The following is a 26,854-nucleotide window of genomic DNA, read 5'->3' on the forward strand; positions in this document are numbered from 1 at the left end:
TGGGAAATCGGTCCCGGGCCGGCCGCGCGTGCTTGGGGCTGAGCTGTCAGTCACTACGGGCGCTCGCCCGGGAGAGGTTGGTGGAGGCGCGGACGGCTCCCCGGCCGTGTCGCGCTTCTTGCTGTAGTCGAGGCGCCATGAACGACACAGGTAACGTGGGACAGGCTCGGACCCGGGACTCCCCAGAGCAAGGGAGTGGAGGCGGGGAGGCGGCTGGGCGTGGGGTCCGGAGGTCCCCCGGATCTGGGTGCGAATTCCTCCTCAGACCCTTTACCCCTTCCTAGAAAGGAAAGAACTCCGGATTTGGATTCAGAGGATCTGGGATCAAGCCCAAACTTCTGAGCCTCAGTTTCTTTTTTTATAAAATGAAGAGGTTGGACCAAGTAGCTCTGAAGTTCGCTCGTCTCTGTGTCCAGGACCCCGCGCCTTGGAGGGGGTGGACGGGGTGGCCTCGGAGGGCCCTTCCAGCTCGAAAGCAGGGATCCCATGAGACTCCCTTCCAGCCGATAGTTGTGTGTATGGGCGTGTAAACGTATACGTGTGCGAATACATGCGTGCGTGTGTGTGTTTACATATATGTATGCATTTTTCTCTGTGTGTGTGTGTATACGCATTTGTGTCTGGGTATATATGTATTTTTCACCTCTGCTCCTTCTACAAGAAACCTTTGCTGTTCCCTTACTGTGTGTCTATACACATCGTGTGTGTGTCCATGCATGTGTGTATATTCGTATATATATGTATGTATTTTTCATCTCTATGTATATTTGTGTGTATATATATGCATTTGTGTGTGTATATATATGTATTTTTCATCTCTGCTCCTTCTTCTAGAAACCTTTCCTGTTCTCTTACTGTGTGTATATATGCAAGTGTGTATGTTTCCCATTCCCCTACTGTATGTGTGTGTATATATGTGTATTTTCATCTCTGCTTCTTATGCAGGAAATCTTTCTTGTTCCCTTACTATGAGTATATGTACACATTGTGTATGTACATATGTGTGTCTATATATATTCACACATATACATGCATATGTATGTACGTTTCATCTCTGCTTTCTGCAATAAATCTCACATTTTCTTACTGTGTGTATATGCTAGGTATATATATATGTGCATTGTGTATGTATATGTAAATATATATGCATGTGTGTATGTATATATGTATACATTTTTTAATCTTTGCTCCTTCTGCAAGAAACCTTTCCTGTTCCCTTAATGCCTGTGCCCTCCCTCTGTTGATTCTCTCCAGTTTGTCTGGACTACAGCTTGTTTGTCTACATCTGTTTGTCCCACACCCGGGAGCTCCAGGAGCATGGGGACTGTCTTTTCCTTCTTTATGTCCCCAGCTTAGCACAGTGCCTGGCACACAGTAGGCATTTAATAAGTACTTCTTGACCCTCTGGGTACATAGTTCTTTGCATTAGCCTGGTTGCTGCTCTGGGGATATGTTGTAAAAGCACTGGCTTTGGAATCAGAGGTTCTAAATTCAGATCCTTTCCTGACTCCGATACTGTTTTTCCTCTGGGCTTCCATCTGTAAAATGAGGGGTTCTATTTTCTCATCTCTAAATCTATGTGTAACTCACCTTAGGGACTGATGGTCCCCAGACATCATTGCTTCCTCAGGGCTATTCTGGAAACAATTCAGCTTGCCTAATGAAACCCAACAAATTTCTCCCTGTGTGCCTCTCCTTCCCAGAGTTGATCGAGTACTTTAATTCCCAAATGAAAGAAGATCCTGATGTGGCTTCTGCTGTGGCTGCCATCCGCACCTTGCTTGAGTTCTTAAAGAGAGACAAAGGTAAGATTTCAGTCAGTAGTTTCTGAAACTCCTAGATCTTTCTCCAAAAAAAAAAAAATCTAGGAAAGCCTTATATGTCTATGTGTCTGCACAGTCACAAGCCCCTTCACGCCCAACTGTTCTTAAGTTTTGACCCAATTTCTGATTGTAATTAACCAGCAGTCAGTGATTAAACACCTGCTGTGCACCAGACATTAACTTGACTTCGTAATTTTTTTTTAGATAGAATTTCCTAGAGTAATGCTCAGACGACTCCTTTGCAGAATAAAGAAATACTTTGAATTCATTAGAATTTCCTGTTCCAAAATATATTGGTTCAAATCATGTGCTAGCAGAACAGATTTTTATTCTCAGATATATAAAACAGGCTCATGTTTTTAGTAATTTCTTCAACTTAATTCTCATGATGGGCCAATAACATATTTTGCATAGTAAAAGCGACAGGATATAGTGGGAACATTCTGAGGGATTGAGTTAATTGGGAATGTTGCTTCCTCTCTGGCTTTCAGCTTCCTCCTTTGTATGCTAAGAGACTAGATGTCTTTGAAGGTGCCTTCCAATCCTAAATTCTAGAATTTGGAGAAATCTATAACTAATCAATCCTTTTCTATTCCGAAGAGTTTTATTTATAAAACAGGCATAATTGTCCTGTAAGATAGAGAGATGGGGCAGTTCCTAAGACCCCCCCCCTTTATTCTACTATTGAACTTTGCAGGAGAGACAATTCAGGGTTTGAGAGCAAACCTCAAAAATGCCATTAAAATCCTGTGCAGCGTAGATTCTTCTGTGGCCGTCTCCTCGGGTGGAGAGCTCTTCCTTCGATTCATCAGTCTTACATCGCTGGAGTACTCTGTAAGCTCATGTCCTGTTTAGACCCTTCTTGTGCTTCTCCAGGTGGCTGTGTACAGTCCATACCTAGATTTCTCTTTCCCTTTTTCTAGGATTATTTAAAATGTAAAAAGATCATGATTGAGCGAGGAGAGCTCTTTCTCAGGAGAATCTCACTGTCCAGAAGTAAAATTGCAGACCTATGCCATACTTTCATCAAAGACGGAGCTGTAAGTACAATCATGAGTCATCAGTGCTACATGGGAGAAGATGACAACAACTTATGAAATGAGGGGTTGGGAAGGCATTTGTGGCTCATCGACTCATGAGTAGCAATTTAAGCTCCATTCCCAAGTATCCTCTTGCTAGGATAATCAAACTTTTATGGTGCCTTTCTCAGCCAGTGTACATCCATATTATCATATGTGAACATACTGGTTGCCTAATTGTTCATTCCTTTTTTTTTCCCTCTCATAAATATCACTCTCTGAGTTTATTCCCTTTGAAGTACACTAGTTACTACTGAACAATTTAAGGGTTATAGTTTACTTGTACATCATTTCTACCTGACCAGGAATGAGAGGGTCTTTTCCATCAAACAAACACAGTCATGTTGAATTATGTAAGCCTTTCATTTGTTAAATTCATTTGAGTATAGTTATTCATATGTCTGTATACTGGTATGCTCTAGTTTAATAATGTACTCCAGTAAAATTTCTATCCCTTCCTTCTCCAAAGTAGGGAACATTTTAGTTTTGTCCTTATTTATGTCCCTGGCTCCTGACACAACACTTTGCACCTCATTAGTGCTTAATAAATAGTTGTTTCATTCGACACCCATTTATAAATTCCTGTTATGTATATGGCGTGATACTAGGGGTACAGAGGTCTGAGATCCTGTCAGCCTCACCACCTTTGTAGGGCCTCTTTCATTTTCTAAGAGGTCCAATGACACCAAGCCGAGGCAGACCAAGAAGTCCTATGAGAAGTGAGTCATTTGACCAGTGGCAGCTCCAGCATGGGTCCCTGGTCAGAATTAAGAGTTACAAGAGCCCTTAGTAGTCATCTGGACCAAGTCCCACATACTATAGATAAGAAGAAACCTAAGACTTAGAGTAAAAGCAGCTTAGCCAAGAACATACAGAGTAAGAGGTAGATCTAGGATTCAGTTCCATGCTCACCCAGGTCCAGATTCTTAGGTTCTTAGACCTAGAAGCTATGTATAGAGAAAGGAGTGGGCTCTCATGGGGGCCATGGAGTCACATATAGAGATAGAAGGGACATCAGTGGTCCTCTAGACCGGTGACATCAAATGCAAAGAAAGCATACTGTCATAGAAAACCTCCAAGCAACTTTATGTTATGATATATTCTAGGTTTTGTTAAGCATTTCCCAATTATATTTTTACCTGATTCCTTCCAAGTGACTCCTCTAATCTAGAGCAACTTTTACCAAAAAAAAACTGAGTTAGGTGGCTTGTCTGTGGTCACACATATGGCAGAGTTCTGAAACCGGAACTTGAGCTATAAATCTTCTATTCTTTCCACTGTATCCACTGCCTCCTTCTGAAGGGAATGGGACAGGGAGGGAGGAGACCCACAAAATATTTCTGTGACTTGTAAGGTCTTTTCTAACACCTTCCTGCTCCTCTCCCCCTCCCCCTCTTTCCCCTTCGCCAACCCTAAAGCCTGAGATGTTACCTTCCAGATATACTTTACACACAAGGCTGATTTGGGAAGAGTAATATTGAGGAGTATCAGAATTCTGACCTATTTACTATTGTGGCCAATGGAATGAAGATTACATTTAGAATATCATGAGGCAACATGATCCATTGTGTATAACTTATATCACTTAACTCAATTAAAAGATGAAATTAGGCATTAAATTCTCTCCATTTGATAGCGGATATTAACTCATGCCTACTCGCGAGTGGTGCTCAGAGTTCTGGAGAAAGCAGCCGCCGCCAAGAAACGCTTCAGCGTGTACATCACCGAGTCCCAGCCTGACTTATCTGGGCAAGTATCTTTCTAGTCTGTCATTTTAATGGCTGTCATTGTGGTGGAGAAAGTAAAGCCGTCTCCTTTTTTGACAACAAAACCATCTTATGTTGCACTCTTTATTTTTTCATTAATTCATTTTCTTTTGACATATTAGTCACTTTCTAATAAATATCAACCTTGGCCTCCCCCCTTATTAAAAGGTTAGAACCTGCTATCCAATGGAATAATTACAAATAACAGCTCATGTCACTTTTCCCTTTTTTAGTTTACTGATTGTTAGCAGAAAGCATGTCCGTTTTAGCTGTAAAAATTTGAACCAACACAGTCTGTGTATTTGACCTAATTTTTGTTGCCCATTTATATTCTTGCAATCATTGTGTAAGGTTAGTTTCTTTGTGCCTGCTTTCTCACTCTGCATCGGTTCTGTATCATGTTTCTCTGAATTATTTGCCTTCTTCATTCATCACAGGGCAATAATAGTCAAGTTTGATTACCACAACTTTATTACACTTTTTCTTACTGAAACTCACCACAAACAATGATGTAAACTATTTTGGTAACAGAAATTTTAGTTTTATATACGCTGATTTTAAACAAACTCTTTGGTTAATCTGGTACTTTGTTAGAGACAAAAATCCAATGATCTGCCATTTACCTACTTATCAGTGTTAGCTGAGTCCTACACTAAAGACACATATTACTTTTTTTTTCTTTTTTTTTACTGAAGAAATAGAAATATCATAGTTGAATCATTTTATTGTACAGTTTTTCCTATTCTCCATACAAGTTGAGATTTTCAATTTTGTTTTTGAAAACTATTTAGGGAACATTTATACTCTAACTCTAAATATCAGCTTACAATTTTTTTGGAATTTTTTTTTATATTAGCTTTTTAATTTTCAAAACCCCTGAAAGATCTCAACATTCACCCCTGCAAAACCCTGTGCTCCAGACTCCTCTCCCTTCTCTCTCCTTTCCTCTAGATAGCAAGCAATCCATTATAGGTTAAACAACACATATTACTTTTCAGAGGCATTTCCTAACCCTTCTGGAATTTTGTTTGCAGGAAAAAAATGGCAAAAGCTCTCAGCAGTTTAAATGTGCCAGTCACTGTGATTTTAGATGCTGCTGTTGGGTGAGTTCACCATTTCCTGGGTTACACCCATGTTTTATTTTTCTCCTTTAAAAGACTGGCTTGAAACACTGTTGTAAATTGAAGGTTGGACAATTTGTAAACTTCCAATTAGTAGCCAACCAAGTCTTGACTAATGGCTACATGAGATTAGCAAGGCCAGCGTCAGCTTGGAACTGGTGATTTACTCAGTCTAGGCTTACTGGGGGAAACAGGTGTGATTTGATAACATGATTACTAAAGGACTGGGGTATTTTAAGGGTAGAAAACAAAGGTCATGTACACAAATGGGGTGGAGGGAAGTGAACTTGAGAATGACCTTGGGATTAAGATTTCAGCAATGACTGAAGATTTGTTCTAGAACATAACATCACTGAAACCTGGGACTGCCATTTCTGCCAAGTTGAATAGTTTATTCCCTGTAGGTAAGGGGCTTATAGGTCAGGCACATACTCTGGAGGAAATTAAGCCTGCTTGCTAATTTCTTGACAGAAGAACACATTTTCAGATGAGTAAGGAAATTAGAAATATTTTCAGAAGCATCCATTGTATAGAGCACAGCTAATTTAGTTACAGAAAGTATGAGTCTGAGAAAATTATGGAAATGTTTTGCATGACTTGTATAGTTGATACCATATTGCTTGCCTTCTGAAAGGGTGGGAGGAAGAGTTGGGGATTCAGAAATATTTTTTAAAAGAATCTTTAAAAGAAAAAAGCATGAGACTGCCTATAAGACATTGTCTTAATTAGGTTGTTGTAACAACAGCCTTGGAGCCAGGATGATTTGGGTTCAAGTTCTGCCTCTGACCTGGCTAGGTCATCTCAAGTCATTTGACCTCTCAGGAGTCTAGACAGCTCTAAGACTAAGTCATAGAAGAGTGCCATCATGCTTTGGTGAAGGGAATTTCCTCACCTGAGAGCCCCCATATGAATAAAATCCCAGGAAGTCAAGTTCAGAGAAAAGGGAAGGTGACTGTTGTCATACACAGCCAGAATTCCCACGTGGCCAGGTTGGAAGTGCTTAAGAGGGGCAGAGGGATTGGTAGTCATGGTGTCATAAGGACGTTTCTTTATCCTCTTAGCTACATCATGGAGAAAGTGGATCTCGTGATAGTTGGCGCAGAAGGAGTTGTTGAAAATGGCGGCATTATTAACAAGGTATTTATTGATTATGTGTGGCTAGGTGGCACATTGGTTAGAATACTGGGCTTGAAGTCAGAAAGACTCCTTGTGAGTTCAAATCTGGCCTCAGATCCTTACTAGCAATGTCACTTTGGAAAAGTAACTTACCACTGTTTGCCTCAGTTTCTTCATCTGTAAAATGGGCTAGAGAAGGAAATGGCAAACCACTTTGCCAAGAAAATTCCCAAATGAGGTCACAGAGAGTCAGACCTAAGCACTTATTCCGTGCTGGAAGCAGCAGAGCTTGGGGCACTTAGAAAGGAGCAAGTCTCCAATGCAGAACTGCTAGGAGGTGGTTTGTAGTCTTCCTGACCCTGATATTGAGCCTTAACTCCCCCCAAACATCTTGCTGGACCTCACCATCTCTTTCCACACGACCTAGCGAAATGATTGTGTTCAGATTTCTTTTTGTTTCTGGTAACATTTTCTTCAGGGAATTAGTAGGGGAAAAGAACACATTTTTACTTGTTCTCAATGTAACTAAGACAAAGTTGAGGAGAGATGATTGTTTCATTTAGTACCAGAAATATTCCTGGATTCATTTAAGGGCATAGTTTGTATTTATGCAGATGCTTATTTATGGAGTTCAGACCAGTGCATGCCATTAAAATAAAAAGCAGATGAGACGGACTTGCTTCATTGGGCCTCTTTGATCCGTTTGTGGAGCGCAGACAACATCTGATCATCACTTGATTTCTAAGGGAAGGATTTAAGGTCTCAGTTTGTCTTTTGATAAAGTCCCTTGGAGTCCGACCCCCATATCTTCTTAGCCCCCACATTGTACAGGAACTCTTAAGTCTGAAGTTAAAAAGCCTCCTCGTACCTCTAACTCCACAGATCGGTACCAACCAGGTAGCCGTGTGTGCCAAGGCACAGAACAAGCCCTTCTATGTTGTAGCAGAAAGTTTCAAGTTTGTCCGACTGTTTCCTCTAAATCAGCAAGATGTGCCGGATAAATTTAAGGTAAGAGATTGTATTTACATGCAAGAAAGGCTGTGTCTAAAATTCTCTTAGTTGAATTAACCCCAGAGAGACAAATATGTTCACATTTTTTAAAATTGAAAATCATCCTAAAACTAAATATCTGTGATATGTTAAATCGCCACCAAGCACATCAGCTCAATTCAGGGACAGTTGTGAAGGAGCCTCTGGTTTGCACGGCATTACAAGAAACTTGAGCACCCCCTCTCATAAGAATTACCATTTACGAGGGGGATAGAGCACCGAGTCGGGGGGGTGGGGGGGTGGAGGAGGCAGGCTAGGAGGAGGGCATGGTTAAGACGTGGAGAGTTCTAGGCCCAGTGGGCCACAAGGAGAAAGGAGTGGAGTGTTCTGTGAGGGGAGCAGCCCCTCAGCCGTAGTGACTGCGTCAGACTGTGGGAAGGGTCCAAGATGAAATAAAACTGGCAGGGAGGGCTAGAGCCCTTTAAATGCCAGGCTAGCAGCAGGAGGAACATTCTCTCAGCTCTTTCTTAACAATATCCATCCAGTAGTTCTGTGAGCAGATTGGAGAGAAGAGGCCAGAGGCCAGAAAACTGGAGGCCAGGCATGATTGAGTGGCAATGAGATCCTGAGCTAGGGAAGGACAAACAGATGGCATGGAGAAGGGGCAGTCTGTCAAGGCTTGCCAAGGGGTCCGGACCTTCATGTAGTTGGTCGATAGAATTAAAGGGGGTCACAGACATCCCAGGCTCTCCTCAGAATAGGTCCCATAGTGGGGATCCTGGTGTCACTCAGCTGCCCTTGTCCCGGGGGATCTTGGAGAGAACTGCTGATTTCTTCCCACACCAAGTTTTTTGACTTAGTGGTTGTTGAAGGAAGATTCAGTGAATTTGTAGCAACTCAGCAAGGAGAACCGTGGTTTCCATTTCCTTTGTTCCAGTTAATGTATTTCTCCTTCCCCAGTACAAAGCAGCCACACTAAAGTCTGTTGGAACTGGACAAGATCTCAAAGAAGAACATCCCTGGATTGACTACACCCCGCCTTCCTTAATCACATTATTATTCACAGACCTTGGGGTGCTGACACCCTCAGCCGTCAGCGATGAACTCATCAAGCTTTACCTCTAGCTCCCAGTCCTCTTTGACCATCAAGTTTACCAAAAGCACAGGATGGTGACCCAAGAAAAGTGGAGTAAATAAAACTTCCAAGCATTACGGACTATTTCAATCCAACAAGCATCATGTGTGCTGAATGCTTTTCTGTATAAGACATGTAGCGTGCAAAGTTATCCCTTCCATGTCACAACTTTCCCCATCAAGGTCAGCATAAAAAAGGGGGGAGGAGTTTTGCAGAAGCTACAAATGTCAGCAGATGACATAAAAATACATAACCCAAATTTTGCAATAAGATACTGTAAACACCCTATAAAAGAAAAGAAGAAAAAAAAAAACTTCAGAATTCTGGGGTACCGAGGAAGGGCCAAAAGTTCACTTTCCAGATTGCTGGAAAATGGGCCACCACACCCCAACCTCTTCAGTGTGGAAGGGATAGCTGTATGATGATGATGATGATTCTGAAGACATGAGATCTTGTCTAAACTAAGGTCATTATTATAAACTTCATTTTTAAAAATATTTAAATGAAGAAATTCAGGGCTGAATCTATACTGTCTCCATATCCTGGAAATACATTTTTAATAAAAGTTTATAACTATGCATAGGCAAATCCTTAAGTACCTATTTTTGCTTAATGAAGGCCTATCTAAATTAAACTTCTATTTTCCTTTCACTCAAATCAAATTGCACTTGAAGTTTCCATATAAGAATTATTAATAACACCTAATATTTGTACAGTGCTCTGAGTTTTACAAAGTGCCTTATATGTATCTCTTTCAATCTCATTTGATTAATTCTAATGCTCTACTCTAGAATCAGGCGTCAGTCGGCCAGAAAGCTAATGCAATATGAATCTGTTGCCAGACCACTTTCCAGATTGGAAATGTCCAAACTGGCTTAGTCCCTTGTCGCTTTCAATATGACTCTCTGCCCCAGGACAATTTTAGGAACTCTGTGTGTAGGAATGAGGTTGGATACCGGACCCAGGATCAGAAGACCAGAGTTCAAATTCAGCCTCAGTTTTAGTAGATCCTTGCTAAATTAATCTAAACTTTGTCTACCTCAGTTTCCTAACTGTAAAATGGATGTAAAAGAAATTCCTATAGAAAGACAAATTAATCATTAAAGATGAATAGGTGTTATGAAGCTCAAATTTAAACAATCTACAGACCTAAAAGCCCTCCCTAAGTACTATTATATATAAATAATGCCTCCAAATAAAAACCAAACTTGAGCTTGACTAAAGACAGGCTGGCCAGACTCTATCCTTAGTCTGCCACATACATGCCAATGTTAGTTAGACTGGTGAAGGCCCACTTCACTGGACAGGGCCGCCTTCCACTGAGACAAACTCCAGTTGCCAAGTTTACTTCAGATGGCAGACATAACTTTCTGCCCCTGCAGAAAGAACAAGTTTTTATTGAACCACTAGCATTTTTTCGTCAGAGTTCTATCACTGGAGAAGACGTAAATTTCCTCTAAATCAAGGGTTCTTAAGGTATTTTGTGACAGGACCTCCCTTTCAGGATGTTTTGAAATGCATAAAATATACAAAATAACAAAGCAAATCAATTGGCGAAATAATTAACAATCATTTTGTGTGAGTCAATCAGGATTAAGTGGGTTGCCCAACATCATACAGCTAAAAATATCAACTGTGTGAGTATTTGAATTCAGCTCCTCCTGAGTCAGTCTGCTCCATCCACTGCGCCAGCTAGCTGTACCCAAAATATTTTTTTAAATTCACAGGCCTCCAGTTAAGAATCCCTGTGCTAAGCAAAGTTTAAAGTACTAAACTTTCAAGAAAGTCATTTTGGATAAAATAGACAACTTTTAATATGTTGCAAGTAAATAAAACTCCAATAAGAAGCCATAAAGCTCACTGTGCAATATTTAGCTTTGTTAATGTACAATCTTGCTACATTAAAGAAATAACATGAAACCAATGAAGTCAAGATAAATATTCTGGAATAATTGTCCCTGGGAAAAGTGATTCAACTTTTCAAATATTCACCTTCAAAATAAAATTACTGCATGTAAGCCCCACCACAATCAAAATCCATAGTGAATCCAGAGACAACATCCATAGAGTTAAAGGTTATAGAAAAACTATAACAATAAGTGACAAGTGTTTTGTTATTAGCTTTATTTCTTAAACCAGTTGCAAAAAAGCTATAGAAAAATGGCTTTTAAAAATAAATATCCATTCTTATGTACACACAAAAAGTGTTATTTGTTCCCCTTAGTCAGACTTTAAAAAGTGGAGGCAGAAATGAGATGTTTGGGTTTGTGATTCACAGTTTGCCTCTTTCAAGCAAGTATAAAGAATATCCAAAATTTCCACCTGAGACAGAGACCCTTTCCTCTCACCACCCTTCACCATGTCCTTCTTGGAACTTGTTAGAGTGTGGCCTCCACTGGTGTAGGGGCACAAGGCCCTCAGGGAGTCAGCTGTCATCACCGTCCAGATCCGAGGACCCCAAGTGCTCAAGATGGGCCTTGCCTTTGTCATGTGCCAACAATCTCTTCTCAAACTCTTCTTCACTCATTTTCCCCTTTTTCAACTTTTTCAAGAGTCTTGTATCATTGAGCAGCTCTTGCATGTCCTCATCTTCAATATCAAAATCCTCGAAGCAGAAGGAACCAATGATTATTAGTTAAATGCCACAAAAGAAATGTGTGGTAGAAGCAAATGGCCTATGTACTTTTTAAAGGTTTGTGAATGCTTTTTGTTTGTCGTGGCATGGCCATTTTCCATTACCCATACACACCTAAAATCCCAAACCAGACCAAAGTGGATGCCCCAGAGTTACCCCTTTTCTCAATAGTACTGAGATGATGTTTCCTTATCCATCTTCTAAAACTAACATTGGTCTCAATGAGTCATGCTTTAAAATTATATGTATACACCCCTCAAAAACTATAATTACCTGTCACCACATAATAATTAATTTGCTCACTACAAAAATTACAATGACCAGAAATGTCACCAAAATGTAAAAAGTATAAGAATTTTAAGCCCTTGCCTATATCTGTCCAAACGATTTTCTCACAAGCATACTTTGTATTTTGCTCAAGGATTCAAAGGTGAATTGACATTTGACTTAATTGACAGAAAGTTATATACTCTACCTCTTCTCTTTTTCTCTTTTCAGTCATTTTTTTCTTCTTTTCCTTCTTGGCTTTCTGCTTTGACCAGGCTTTGTTCTTGACAAATTTCTTTCTCCCTTCATTTTCTTTTTTTTCTTTTCTTTGTTGCTCTAGAAATTTCTGTCTCTGTTTCTCTCTGTTTTTATCTTTAAAGGCAATAGTGTCTGTATCAATAGTAACAGGCACAAAATCTGGAAACTGTTTTCCTTTTAGCTCTGGCATCCTGGGCATCCGTAATAGGGCAAAACCTCGGGCAAGACTAGCAAAATCTAGATCTAAATAAAAAGCAACATTAGTCACAATCAGGGAGGGAAAAAACGCCTTGTATCTTGATAGAGCTTTATTTCTTAATGAAACCAAAGATTTTAATGTTTTTGAAGAAATTAAAATACTTTATATATATATATATTTTTTTTTTTTAAATAAACTACCAAAATCTGAGTCAATTTCAGGTGAAATCAAGTTGACAATGACTTTCTATTTCATGAGGAAACTAATGGAGCAGTGGCTAAAGTCCTGGTCTTGGAGTCAGAAAAACTTAATTTCAACTCCAGCCTCAGACACTAACCAATTATGTGATCTCTAACAAATTACTTGACCTCTGCCTCAGTTTCCTCAACTGTAAAATAGGGATAATAACAACACTTACCTCACAGGACTGTTGTGAGGATTAAATAAGATAATATTTGTACAGCACCTAGCACAACGTCTGGAACATAGAGGTTGAATAAATGCTGCTACTGTCATTATTGCTGTTGTTATTTCTGTGGGTGATTTCTACCTGAAACCCAAGAATATGTTTTCCTAACCCAAAAAGTATCAACATGGAGGGTACTAACATGGAGGGTAGCACAACAGCAACATTTGGGAAAATAGTACATGTGTGAGGTGGGAGCAAAAATAAAATGGCAAAAGTTCACCTTTTAATCGGAAGATGAGATTGCATTCGTGCTTTGCATAGGCTTGGACACAAGACACAAAAGCTTTCATCCCCTTTTCAAATACTGCTCGGTCTGCCAAAGCCATTGACTTCAGCTGGGGAAGAAGGTCAGCTGGGTTTTTCTGCGGCTTCATCTCCTGCAGGGGACACTGCCAAAATCACAGCCTTCAGGACTGAGCCTGAATCTAATAGTGTCCCAATAAAGCACCCTTTCCTCACACAGGACATGCCAGTTCAAACCCTGCCCTTCCTTTTTTTTAAATGTACATAGAACCATTCCTTTTTTTTTCTGAGATTTTTCAATTAACAAGCATTTTTTCATTCTCCCTCCTACTTTCCCTCTCCAAAAAAAAACAAAAAAAAAACTCCCCAAACAAAGGCCTATAAAATATGTATAATCATTTAAAAAAACCAATTCTTCCACTGGTTTTTCCCAGTTGGTCACCTAGGTCCTTATGTCTCTGGCAAGAATAAGGCTCCCCCCACTATACATGAGAGGCATGGAAAGGACCTGTTCAAACACAGTTCATGTTTGTGCTCTGTATCTGGTGGTCCCTCGGTCTGACATTCTATGACCTAATGGCCTCCCTCCCACTGGACATTCTCTGTTCTCCACACTCCCACACCCATCCGGAGCTGCCCACAGTTGCCTTTCTTTGCTCCTGCTCTTCTTCTGCCCGGCATGTCCCCTTGTGCCCACTCTTTCCCTCCCTATTGAATCCCTGCTTGCCCTTTAGAATCCATCCAAAATGGCCCACCACCTCCCACTCCAGGAAGCCTGACCTCTGAGGCAGCAAGGACCCCCGGGGCTCTGTTTTTTTTATATGGAAGCTACCTGTCATCGGTGGATGGGTCCTATTCTCCCAAAGGAAGGATTGTAATCTTGGTGGAGGCCAGACCAGAGATTCAGAGCTGGAGGGACCTCAGAGGCCACGCTGTTCTGCTACCTTGTTTTACAAATGAGGAAACTAAGCCTGAGATGATGGAACTACCTTGGTCTGGGTCAGAATTTGAATCCAGATCTTCTAGATTTAAATTCAGCACTCAATCCTATCACCCTGAAGTCTCAATAACCTCTTGAATGTCAGAAGGGCCCATTCACTCATCTCACAGACTCGGACTAAGCAAGGCTTTGGCTAAAGTCAGCCCTCTGGTGAGCAGAGCCCTCAGCTCCCAACCCTGACCACTCTCCCTCACTCCCCTCACCTGTCCTGCTGCTCAGGGGCAGAGGAGAGAGAAGACAACTTACCTTTTGGTTGATAGAAAGGAAATTGACATAGGATTCTTCCATGGGAAGCAAGAACACCAGGGCGCTGCCGGCCCGGCCGATCCGGGCTGTGCGCCCACAGCGATGCACGAAAGCGCTGAACAAACAAGAGGGGCGGAGATCCAGTGAGCGGGACCAGGAACCCAAGGGCCGCAAAAGGGACAGTTATCTGGCTGCAGGATCCAGCCACGGTCCCAAAGACAAGGACCTGGGGGAAGGAAGGGGCACTGCCTACACCCACCCCGTGCTGCATCTCTCAACGGGTTTGCTTCAATTTTTCTTTTCTTTTTTTTTTTTTTTTAAATCTTTGTTATAAAAGGGGGTAAGAGAGAAAGTAAGGGAAAACAGGGCTCCTTACACAGCTGTAACAAGCCTTCCAGGAGCTGGCAACACTATGTTTTGTGGGCACCAATCTGAGAAAGTTACTGACAACAATAAGGAACACTGCTAAAAGGCCATTTTCCCCATGAGTCAAAAGGAAGACTATAGTTCAGATCACATTTAGCTCCCATATGTAATAGAGGCCACACAACCTGAGAAAGAGAGGTTGCAGTCCTGGAGACAGGAAAACCTGGGTTCAATTACCTGACACTTATTAGCTGAGGAAACTTGGGCTGACTTAGAGTCTAACTTAGAGATGGCCTGCAGTAAACATCAGCATTGGGAATTAACTTTTTTTTTTTTTTAAAGCTTTTTATTTCCAAAACCTGCATGGGTAATTATTCAACATTAGCCCTTGCAAAACCTTATGTTCCAATTCCTTCCACCCATTCCCACCACCATCTCCCCTAGATGGCAAGTAATCTAATATATTGTTAAACATGGCAAAAATATATGTTAAATCCAATATGTGCATACATATTTATACAATTATCTTGCTGAACAAGAAAAATCAAATCAAAAAGGAAAAAAAATTGAAAGAAAATAAAATGCAAATACCGGGAATTATCTAGACTAACAGATCCTGGATATATGTGCGACAGGGACAGGGACCAGACTGTGAGTTCAAGAGATAAAGGGAACTCTCCCCAATAAACTAACTTCCTGGACCCACAGAGGTTTTGGCAACCCTCTTAGAAGTGAGGTCAGTGTGTGTGGGTGGTGGGTTGGGCTTCCATAATTTGAGGTCAGCTCTCTAACCACTACATCATTCATGACATAAATACCAATTTTTTAAAAAGCAACATTATCACCAAATACTATGCTTTCACAGTCATTATCTGAAAGAAGATGTACCTTGCATTGCTAGGTGGGTCATACTGCAAAACCCAATTTACTTCAGGAATGTCTATCCCCCGGGCCATCACATCAGTGCACACTAAAATACCACTGTGAAATTGAAAAAAAATATTAATTACAATTAAAAACTAGCTTCATTATCACCAAACAGTACTTAGTGAGTATTCATTTTACAAGAAACTGTGTAAAGAATGCAAAGTCATAGAAACATTTGTCAGAATTAACTGAGTCTAAGATGGGAACAAAAGTAATCTGAAGAGCAAAAATGTACTTCCTAATCCCAAGAGAAGCCTGACTGAACAGAAGGCATCTTTAGAGCCTGTCATACAAATGAATAAAGCCCTATATTCGAGATTGGGGGGCCCTTTCCTCCGAAAATCTCAAGAATCTGACAAAATTCCATTGCTTCAACAGTACAAAATTGGTTAAAATATCCAACTCCCACAGAAAATGTGGCTCAAGGACAAAGGTCCGTATGACAATAAGTAATGGGGACAATGTAGTATTCATTCCTTTTCAGAATAGATTTACAACATGCATGCTGAAAGGCAAATAGAGTATGCCCTAGGTTTTTTAGGGAAAGCCTTTTCTTACCAATTACTGAGCCTAACTGCTCACTTACTATTTGTCAGGAAACTGACTACAAGCAAGTGTCAAACCTCAAATGATGCTTGTAAAAAATTGTCATGGATTCCAGACATGTGATTATTGATCATACAATTTAATAAGTGAGGGTGGAGAAAGAATACCTCTGCTTTTACAGTCATTCAAAGACAAGAAGCAACATTTTTTCCCCTCAAATTAAAAAGTATCACCCAATATGTGGCAGTACCTTCAGGCCCAAAATATAAAATATTATTCAGTGTCCAAACTGCCAATGTGTAAGAATGACCCTATAGGCAGCCACAGTGAGAACACATTCAGCTGGAAGGGGCCAGCCATCCACAAGGATGAACAGGACCTTGTAATATAGAGTTCCTGTCCCATCATGACCAGCTTCTAAGTTCTGTATCTTTTCTGTTTCTGGGATTGAGTGAAATCTTAAAGGAAGAAAACCTACCTTTGCAGTTTACGAAACTCCATGAATATCTTATTGCGTTTATATTTCATCTTCCCATGAATACACAATATTTTTACATTTTTAACCAGGGCTTCAAGAGCCTTTCCATAATATTCCACACAGGCACAAGTACTGTAGGGACCAAAACAAAAAAGGAAAAATCACCTAAAATTATGACATTATCTGTGTTCCTATTTATCTGAAATAAAACTGACAGGAGAAGATATCAAGAAATAAACTTACTCCCATTTATTACTTTTCAAACTTAAAATTTTCAAAATAAATAACAAAGGAATGATATAAGGATTAAAAGACTCTTTCTAATGATGAGAGAGTGGCAAATACAAAACAATTCCCAATACCAATCTTCAGAACTTGGTCTCTTGGGCCAAGGGTTTAAAGTCCTTTGATGACAAATGTGTTCTGTTAAGAGTTAAAACACTAAGATTCTGATCTCTGTAGCTAAGATTTGTAGGGGAATTGCAATGTCTTCAAATCAAAATTCTTGAACTCCAAATAGAAAGCTACCTCAACTAAAATGTTAACTCACCATCATCAAAATAATACCTTATGTGTACGTACATTTTAGTTTTCAAAGCACTTTCCCATACGTTTTTGTCATGTGATTTTCTCAATAATATTAAGACATAGAGCAGATATTAACATTCTCATTTTACTGATGAGGAAACTGAGGTCCAGAGATGTTATCTGACTGCCCTTCAGCTCACAGGGCCAACATGTGGGCAAAGCCAAAGACTAAAATCAATGTCTCCCAATCAGATGTTCTTACTCAATCATCAAGGCCAGATTCCAAGACTGACTTTTTTTTAATCGCTTCCTCTACTCAAACAACACTTTTTTCTTATTGTTTATAGGAATTTTGTGTTGTTGATATGTGAAGTCTGACTTTTCATGACCCCATTTGGGGTTTTCTTTGTAAAAACACTAAGAGTGATTTGCCATTCTTTCTTCAGCTTATTTTATAATGAGGAAGCTGAGGCAGCCAGGATTGAGTGACTTCCCAGGCTCACACAGCTGGGAAGTGTCTGAGGTTAGATTTGAATTCAGGAAGATGAATCTTCCTGACTCAGATCTTGCAGTCCACTGCACCATCTAGCTGTCCTTAACCCTACTTGTAGAGAATTAATTAACCATGAGATTCTCCTAAAACAGCAGCTGTTCTCCATTTCTAGAAAGCAATGTACAAAGCACACATAATAAACTTTCATAACCACAGCTGGGTTTGAGTCAAGAGAATAAAGGCAAACTTCTACAAACTTGTTCTTGACTTCCATTTTGAAACCATGGCCAATACTATTGTGGAGAGAATCTCCTGTACCTACAACACTCTTTTGCTGGATCACTGTTTGTACTATACTCAATCCCAGGGTCATAACTGAAGGGAACCCAAGGGCCATACCTGAAGAATACCAGGTGTTTTTCTTCCTTATGATTTCGGAGAAAATGCACAAGTTGATTAAATTTCTCATCTGCTTTGCAGACCTGCACAATAATAAAGGAATGAAAACTAAATGATATGAAAAATGAAAGAAATTTAAAATGAAAATTAAGTGAAAAATTTAAAAAGGACAACTTTAAACAAAATTCAGTAGAAAGAGCCCCAACCATGGAGTCAGATTTATCAAAGGACAAATATTCTCTGATACCAATGGGTGAGCCCTTTTTTATTTCTGAGCCTCAATTTCCTTATCTGTAAAATAGGGATCACAATCCCTGCACCTCACAGGGCTATTCTGAGGAAAAGGCTATAAAAATGTGAGTTAATTTTTAGAAAATTTTCTCCATTATGTTTTTCAGTTCCACCATACAGATTTTAAGGGAATTAATTCACCCATTCACTGGATATTTCAGATGGAATGTTAATCAGCCATTTCCTTAGTAACTTAAGCACAGAATTCAAAGTACCACTGTTGGTCAAAATGAAATTAAAGCAAAGTCATAGCATGGAAAGAGGAATCATGGACTGCAGATACATCCTCCAGGTTCCAGATATAACTGCACCAAATTTTTAATAAATGCTCAAAAAAGTGTGAAGTTCCTGTTCGTAGTATATCATAAAATCATACGATCTTAACACAAAAGGAGTCCCAGAGACCCATCAGCTACCTCATCCCTGAAAAGGAATCACTTTTGGATAAAACCTAACCTACCCACCAAACCCCTATCTTTGGAAGTGACCCATCCTACTTCTAGACAGCTCTGATTCAGAAAAAGCTCATCCTGACAAAAAGCATCCATTTGCCTCATAGAAATGTCATCAAAGAAAACATGTGTCATACCCTCTTTGCACAACAGGCCTTCAAATCCTGGAAAATAGACAGGACTAGGGAACACTGATGTTGAGGGGAAGGGAGAGAATCTAAAATTCCATATATCACATATCACATATCACATATCACATTCCCCCTCCTCCACTAAAATGGTAACTTTTTCAGGGCAGGGAAATCTATAACTGGAAAATATTTGGCAAACGAAGCTGTCACCATGCATCTCCAAAGAAAGCCAACAGGTGGAGCTGCAGGATCTAAATTAAACCTTTACCAGAAAGGAAAAGCATCTTTCTGACTTAGAGATCTTAGTTCCACAGTCTAGCCAGGAAACAAAAACTTATAAGAAAAGAAACTGTCAATCCTAGCTATCCCCATAGCCAGACCCATATTCAAAATAATGTTGATCTTGCTCAGCAGAGCATATGGCGTTTCACCCAAAGCTTCCTTGAGAGATCACATAAACCAGGTTGTTACTCCCCTCTCCCCCCCCCCCCCCCACTCCGCAGAATGTGGACACAACAAGGACTTTGTTCAGAAAGGGCTCTCAAGCACTGAGGGTTAATTATCGCCTTTTATTCAGTAGGCACCCAAGAAAGGAGTAATGGCTGAATGAATAAAAAAAAAAAAAAACAACTCATGGACTGAAAAGAGTCATCAGGCTCTCCCATCTAAACGATGCACGCAGGTACCAAGCTGCAGGTCTCATTTTCCAGGCACACTAAGCCAATTCCACAATGTGTCTCATCCATCATTCCTGATCCCTAGAATTTTTCTAAGAAAAGCCAAGGGGTCCCTTTACGAAGCCTGGAAAGTTCCTCACCATGTAGTAGTTCTCCAGGCGACTAGGGGTCTTCTGAGTGCTGGTAGCTGCCACCCCCTTCTCTTTCACTGAAATCCGGACAGGATTCCGAAGGCCAGCCCTCACCAGGTTCTCAACCTCTTGAGTCTGAGTGGCAGAGAAGAGGCCTGTTCTCCTCTGCTTTGGCAAAAATTCCAGAATGGTATTTATACTGGGAATAGAGACCAAAAAGTCAGCATCCTGAGAACAATGAAGCAGTAATGCTTCTGAAAAAGTGGCAGAAGCTTTAAGAAAGATTTTTAAAATTCAATCCAAAGAGACAAAGAAAGAGTTGAGACCAAAATTTCACAGAAGATTCAAAACATCAAGCAATCCCAACAACCTTAATCCTGATATCATTTTAAAATGACAACAGAGGACTTAATCAAAAAGCAAGAGAAAAAAATGAAGGCTAATTCAGACTTGTTCTGACCCAAAGTACCTGGCTTCAAACCCCATGTCCAAAAGACGGTCTGCTTCATCCAACACTAGGACATCAAGGGACTTCACACAATTTGCCAAATCCAAACCTTCGGCCTTTCTCCTGAACATGTCCTCCAAGCGACCTGGAGTGGCAACTATGATGTTTCCACTTAGGAAAGAAAAAGAAATGGGGTCTCCCTTGACTTTTGCAGCACTCAGCAGTATGACCAAAGAACCCAAGGAAATTTACACGCTCAAATATTCATCTAAGCCCAATTAAAAAAATAATACCCAGTCAGGGCAGCAAGTTGGTACAGTAGATAGAGCACCAGCCCTGAAGTTAGGAGGACCTGAGTTCAAATCTGATCTCAGGCACTTAACACTTCCTGGTTGTGTGACCCTGGGCAAATCACTTCACCCCAATTGCCTCGGCAAAAATAATAATAATATCCAGTCTATGATTTGTTATCAAATAAAGCAAGCCAACAGGATAAATCTGTACCTCAAACATGGTGAGCTCTAGAGGGAGAGTGAAGGGGGAGAAAGTGGGAAGAGGAATGAAAGTCTCCCCCTTCCCCTCCTGCCCTATGCCAACCTTATCCTGAAAAAGAACTCATCTTCGGGGCCTTATAGAAAGGTAGAAAAATATAAATTCAAAAGGGAAAACTTTCTGGGGATAAAATTACTAAGAGGGAGAGAGAGTAAGAAAGAAGCAAGCTGGGCCCCAGGAGAGGGAGGAGTGAGGTATCCTGCATCAAATGAGACAGTAGTTCCACCTATGTACAGGAATGTGAAGGGAAAGAAAGGGATAAATAAAGTCAACTCACCCTTGTTCTTTAAACCTCTCAACATCTTCTCCTGGGTTCCTACCCCCAATTAAAAGAATCTGGCTAAAATAAGAAACGAGACTCTTAGAAAAACAGGCAAAATAGGAATCTGTTTTTAATTAATAGTGTAAATGCAAGGTACCTAAATTGTGGGAAGTGCTTAGAAAAATGTAGCAGCACTTCATTGATCTGGATGGCAAGCTCTCTTGTGGGTGTGATGATGATAGCTCCAACCTACACAGCAGTAAAAAATCTTTGACTTTATACAGCAGACAATATGGAATTAATAATAACTGACATGTCCAACATTTTAAAGAATAAAGTCCTTAAGGCGTGTACCCCATCCCATCCTCACAACTACCCTGTGGGGTGAAGACCAAAGCTTGGATCATACTTATTTTAGAGGCAGGTCTTCCTATATAGCTCTCAACTACACTACCAATGCTCAGTATCAAGTCTTCTCACACATCTGTCAAAATTCATGCTAAAGGAAACTACAATAATGGAGAAACTCACAAGAACCATATATATCACTGCTTCAACGGCTGCTATGACTCAAATTGTACCATTTATTATAGGCTTCCAACATTCAATATAATTCAATTCAATGTGATTTACTGAGCCTCAATGTGTAGAACACAATGTTGGCTATTGGAGAGAAATCAAAATTCACCCAAGATATAGTTCCTACACATGTGGTTCACAGTCCAGAAGAGGTCCCCAGTTCACATGCACACAGATGACAGCACAAAATAATGCAGCAAGTGTATTCCAGAAGAACCAAGCCCAGGGCACAACACACCTTCAGCAGGGATTACAATATCCAAGCTAAGGACTGATGGTGACCAATGATACAAGTATCATTTTACCTGCATTTTTTTTAACTTCTCTTCCCTCCTCAGCAAAATTTGCAGGATGGGAATGACAAAAGCCAGTGTTTTGCCACTCCCTGTGACCTATATATAGAACAAAAAAATTTGGAGTTCTTTAGTCAAAGGTCTTTTCTCTATTGTAAAAAAGCACCTGAGGAAAGATGGGCAGAGATTTCAGAGCATACTCACAGCTTCTGCAGCCACATCTTTGTTTTTCATAAAGAGCGGTATGGTTGCAGACTAGAGAAAAAGAAGAAAGAACTATTTAAACACCCAGAACTTTAGAGGAGGAAAGGCAGATTTGGAGATTACCTCGTCCCACTTGGGGAGAGAACTGACCAGTGCCCCACCGAAGTCAGTGGGGAAGGCCAGGCCGTGGGAGGCTCCTACGGTGCCGCTGGCCCTTGCTCCTTCTCATGAGACGAGGCTGCCAGCTCTCTCCTCGGGCACAAACCACGGGCCCGGGATGCTCTAGCCGTTCTGCCCAAAGGCATTAATCATCTGGACACAGACGTCTGCCTCCGCCCCCTCCCGCCTTCCATGCCCGGCTCTTCACACTTTCGGGTTTGCTATAACTCTGTCAAAAGCACTTTACACGAGTCCGGACGCCGGATTCGACAGGTGAGGAAACTGAGGCCCAGAGGAGAAAGTGACATCATCACCTCGTCCTACAGCCCCACGCAGCCTTCCGTGAGAAGGCTCCACAGCGCGGGCTGGCCACTGACAGCGGCCGGAGTCCCCGGACAGAGCCCGCCAAGCCCCGGCTTTTAAAAGACAAAAGCTTCCGAGTTCAGACTCGGGATCAAACCAGAGCCGCGGGGCGGGGGAAGAAGGCCGGGAGTCCCTTCCTGGGGCTCCCGCTCGACGCCGCCCGAGGCATCCGTGCAGAGGCAGCCCGGACGGGGCGGCTCCCCTTTCCCCATCGCTCCCGGCTCACCGACCTGCACGGGCGTCATGCGGGGGAAGTCGAGCTCGCGCAGAGCCGCCAGCACCTCTGGGTGTAGCGGCACCGGCAGCGTCTCCCAGGCGCCTTCCGTCACATGGTCCATCCCGACTCCGCCACAGCCGCTACTACCGGCGGTAGCTCAGTAGTAGACAGCTGCTCTCCTCATTCCCCCGCGGCCCACATCCGCTTCCGGCGGGGACGCTTCTCAATGGCCCCGCGGAGCGCGCCGCACCAAGGCCGAAGGTTCCGGGTCGAGGTGACGCTACGCCTGCGCAGAGCCGACAATGCCGGCTACCGCTTTCGCGAGCAGCCTGGAGCCGAAGCACGAGGTCCGAGGTGAGCTCCGCCCCCAGCCTCCAGTGGCAGCTCGGCCCCAGGCCTCTGGAGCTCCCGTACTAGCCGCACCGATGAAAGTCCCTGTAGTTCTTGGGCGTAATCGGAAAGTTGGCCGGGCACTTAATTCTGCCCCCAGAATTCAGCAGGAACCGGCTGTGCAGCTAGAGAGCCGCCCGCAGGGCGTGTTCAAGTCCAGTCTTAGTGCAGATTTGCTTTGTGCTCTTGGGAAGGTCATTTAACCTCAGCCTCAGCTTCCTCCCTGCTAAAGTGGGGTCAGTAACTGCCCTGCCTCCCTTTCCCCTCCCCCAACCCCGTGGGGGAGCCTCAAAGCGCTGCACGCCAGAAGTAATTACTAAACTCTCCGCACCCCAGGCTCATTGTGCCCAAAGGGAGACGAACGTTTCTCTGCTCCTAAAAATCCCAAATTCAATTCCACGATCAAATGGAAACATTCTGGGGAGGGAAACTGGGTCTGGACGAGTCTCAGATCCGTGGCTTCCAACCCGTGAGACCTTCATCGAGAAAGCGCTTCACGACCATTCTTCCCGTTGCAAGGAAGCCAGACCAAACTGTTTCGGACTTGGCTCCAAGACCTCCAGTGAGGGGCAAAGCCCTCGCCTCCCAGCAGCCCATTTCCCTTCTAAGACGGTTTTCCTGGCTGCAGTGAGATCCCAGATGTCGGTATTCCAACCATCCCTGCATCTGCAGATCGCAGCCCGCAAGCCGCCCGGCCCCGAGCCCTCCACTCATCCTCTTCCTCTTCCCTAAATCCACCCAGACGCACGGGTTGCGGTGGGGCTCCCCGGCTGCTTTGGGGTTCCAGTGGAACACAAGCTCCTTACTACTGAGACCAGCCCATCCATTTCTTCCATACGTGCTTTGGTAACTTACATTACTCCTGGGTCACCAGGGGTGCAGCCTGCTCACACTCATCACTGACCTTGCCTCAGTCCTTCAGTTATCCCCTCACCATCGATCTGCTGCCGACAAACATGCCCACGTATGCCCCTCGTCCACCTGCACCCTGCTGTCACCTACACCTCTCCGGCTCCGGGTGCCTCCGCTCTCTATTCACATTTAACTCCTCGCTGTACGACTTGCGACATCTTCATTCCCCTCCAAAGCTCCTAACGATCTCTTAGGTGTCAAAGCGAAGGGCCTTTTGGTAGTCCTCATACTTCGTGACCTCCCGTGCTCTGACACCGCCTCTTCTGGTCCTCTTTTCCAAGTAACAGTGACACCATCCTCTCCGAGTGTCTCCCGGCTACCAGACCACAGACCAGGGAGCCTTACTGGGGGATTGCTCTCATTAGCTCCCATGATTCTGCCATCATCTCTATGCTGTGGACTCTCAAATCTTACCCCACCCTGACATCTCCAGCTGGCTATTATCTGCAGACATCTTAAACTCAATCTGTCCCCAAACAGATTTTTTTTCCCTTTCCCCAACTCACTTGCCTTCCAAACTTCCATCAAGGGCATCCCCATCCTCTCGGTTGCCAGTCTGCTGAGGCCTCCAACGTCTCTCAAAAACACCCCTCTCTCCCCTCCAATAGTGGTAGGTCCCCTGCCCCCCCATCCTCACCTCAAGCCTGGAATATCTCACCAGTTGGTGGATCTGCCTGCCTCCAGGCTCTCCCCACACCATTCAGCTCAGTGACCTCCCCAAGTGCAGGTCCAACTACATCACCCGTTCTCTACACCTCCCCCAAACAACTCCACTGCCTCCCTATGCCCTCCAGCCCACACTTTCACTACAGTTTGCCCATCTTCTGCCCCCTCACAGGGCAGTTCAAACTGAGCTGGCAATCTACTTATTTTTTTCTTCTCCCTCTGGGACTGTGTCCCTTGATGGTAAAGGATCTGGACTACATAACCTTGCCTGCTTCTGAAAACAGCTGTGGGTCCTCCTCTGTGAAATGGGAGTGACAATCCTGGCACTGCCCACCTTACAGGGAGGGCTGCTCTCAGAAGCACTTTCAGCTGTGACAGCCAACACAAACAGCAGTGGCCCCACAACAGAGTATCCTAGGCTCCATCTTCCCCACTGCTTCTCCCTGGCCAACTCCCTGGCACATCTGGGCAGATAAGAGAGCTGCCATCATAGCTTCTCTTACACCATCAAGAACAGAGGAAAGGCCATTTATTGCCCACAATCCATAGCTGCTTGGCCCTTTCCTGGGCCCCAGGTCTGCCCAGTGATCCATACCACCCCCAGGAATACCCAATTCAAACAGAACATAAAGCAAAGGAGTAGCCATATAAAAAACAAAGAGGATTTTAAGACTCTAGATCCCTCATCTTTTACTATCACTCAAATGTATTTAAACTCTCTGGATCTGTTTTCTCATTTGTAACATGAAGCTGAACTTAAACTTTTGAAGGTTCAAAAATCTATACTTTTTTGGCAAATTTTTGATCCAAAAAAGGATAAATAAAATGTAGAAAACAGCATATCGTATAAATTGTGCTCATTCATAAACATTCTGGACCGCCAGGCTGATCTGAGGTTGAAATCTTGACTGTACCATCCCTTGCCAATGTGACCTTCATGTAAAATTATCCACATGAGTCTCAGTGCCTAATCATGTATAAAGTGAGAATGTTGGAGCAGACCTTGAAGATCTGGTCCAGTCCTAAGCTCATAAGCCTGATTTCATCCCAGGACAATGGAGTACTAGGAATAAATTCAAATTTGGCCTTAGCCATTTCTAGCTATCCTGGGCAAATCACTTCACGACTCTAAGTCTCAGTTACCTCAATAGTAAAATGTAGATAACAGCAACTACTTCTCAGGATTGTTGTAAGATAAAACTAGATATCTACAAAGTGTTCAACACAATGTATGTGCTCACACATTAGGTGCTTAATAAATGCAATTATTCTCTTCCTTGTAGATTAATGTCCCAAATAAGCCTGTTCATTCTGTAAAAACAGCTTTCTAAATAAATTTTACAGGATAAGGGTTCCAAAGGCAATCTTCAAAAAAAAAAAAGAAAAGAAAAGAAAAATGACCATCTACAGAAAGAGAAAACTAAGTATATGTACTGGATTGCTTAACCCCAACTATGAACTATGAGCTGGAATGGTTACAATTCTATATTCTCAAGCCATTAATTTGCAAGCAGAACTTTTAAGTCAAGCTTATAAACACACCTGCAGAAAATTCTAACTTTTATAGCAACTAAGCTCCCATTATTCAAAGACCACAAAAATTTTGAAGTTCAGTAAAAGTAAAATTGTGGCATTTATCAAAGACATTTTTTTTTTTTTAATTTTGATTTTAGCAGGCAATTGGGGCTAAGTGATTTGCCCAGAGTCACAGCTAGAAAATATCTGTGACAGTATTTGAACTCAGGTCTTCCTAACTCCAGAGCCAGTTCTCTATCCAGTTTGCCATCTAGCTACCCAGTAGGCCATTTTTTAAGACTTCAGCCTTTCAAAGATCCAATTTCATCAAATGGGAAAATCAACGAGCTACTGGAGAACATGATCCTGCTACACCATGAAGCTACCAACTGACGCACGCTCTAAAGTGAGAATGGTCCCTGAAAAACAGTTTTTATCACCAGGTACAATCCTGAAATCTTTCCAGCTTGATGGTCCACAGCACCATTGGTATAGCCTTCTGAACCCATGGCCACATCCACTACCACC

The 26,854-nt window shown here is 42.2% G+C and overlaps 2 protein-coding genes across 2 annotated transcripts; one reads left to right on the plus strand and one right to left on the minus strand.

The window, feature by feature from the left end:
* Positions 1-42: 42 nt before the first annotated feature.
* On the plus strand, positions 43-9,618 carry EIF2B1 (eukaryotic translation initiation factor 2B subunit alpha). The gene is made up of 9 exons (XM_051972657.1): positions 43-150; positions 1,704-1,805; positions 2,521-2,657; positions 2,747-2,863; positions 4,539-4,651; positions 5,703-5,771; positions 6,851-6,926; positions 7,788-7,913; positions 8,856-9,618. Exons 1-9 carry the CDS (start codon positions 138-140, stop codon positions 9,018-9,020), a joined length of 918 nt encoding a protein of 305 aa, XP_051828617.1. The 5' UTR covers positions 43-137; the 3' UTR covers positions 9,021-9,618.
* A 1,198-nt stretch (positions 9,619-10,816) lies between these two features.
* Positions 10,817-23,029, minus strand: DDX55 (DEAD-box helicase 55). Its single transcript, XM_051972655.1, has 14 exons — positions 22,857-23,029; positions 22,105-22,155; positions 21,913-21,999; positions 21,186-21,277; positions 21,044-21,106; positions 20,236-20,385; positions 19,776-19,965; positions 18,085-18,167; positions 16,665-16,796; positions 15,602-15,694; positions 14,348-14,462; positions 13,079-13,247; positions 12,141-12,433; positions 10,817-11,635 (listed from the first exon to the last, which is right to left on the minus strand). The coding sequence occupies exons 1-14, from the start codon at positions 22,962-22,964 to the stop codon at positions 11,456-11,458; spliced, it is 1,806 nt and encodes a 601-aa protein (XP_051828615.1). The 5' UTR covers positions 22,965-23,029; the 3' UTR covers positions 10,817-11,455.
* Positions 23,030-26,854: the final 3,825 nt, after the last annotated feature.

Source organism: Antechinus flavipes, chromosome 1, assembly GCF_016432865.1.
Source record: "Antechinus flavipes isolate AdamAnt ecotype Samford, QLD, Australia chromosome 1, AdamAnt_v2, whole genome shotgun sequence".
Taxonomy (NCBI): Eukaryota; Metazoa; Chordata; class Mammalia; order Dasyuromorphia; family Dasyuridae; genus Antechinus; species Antechinus flavipes.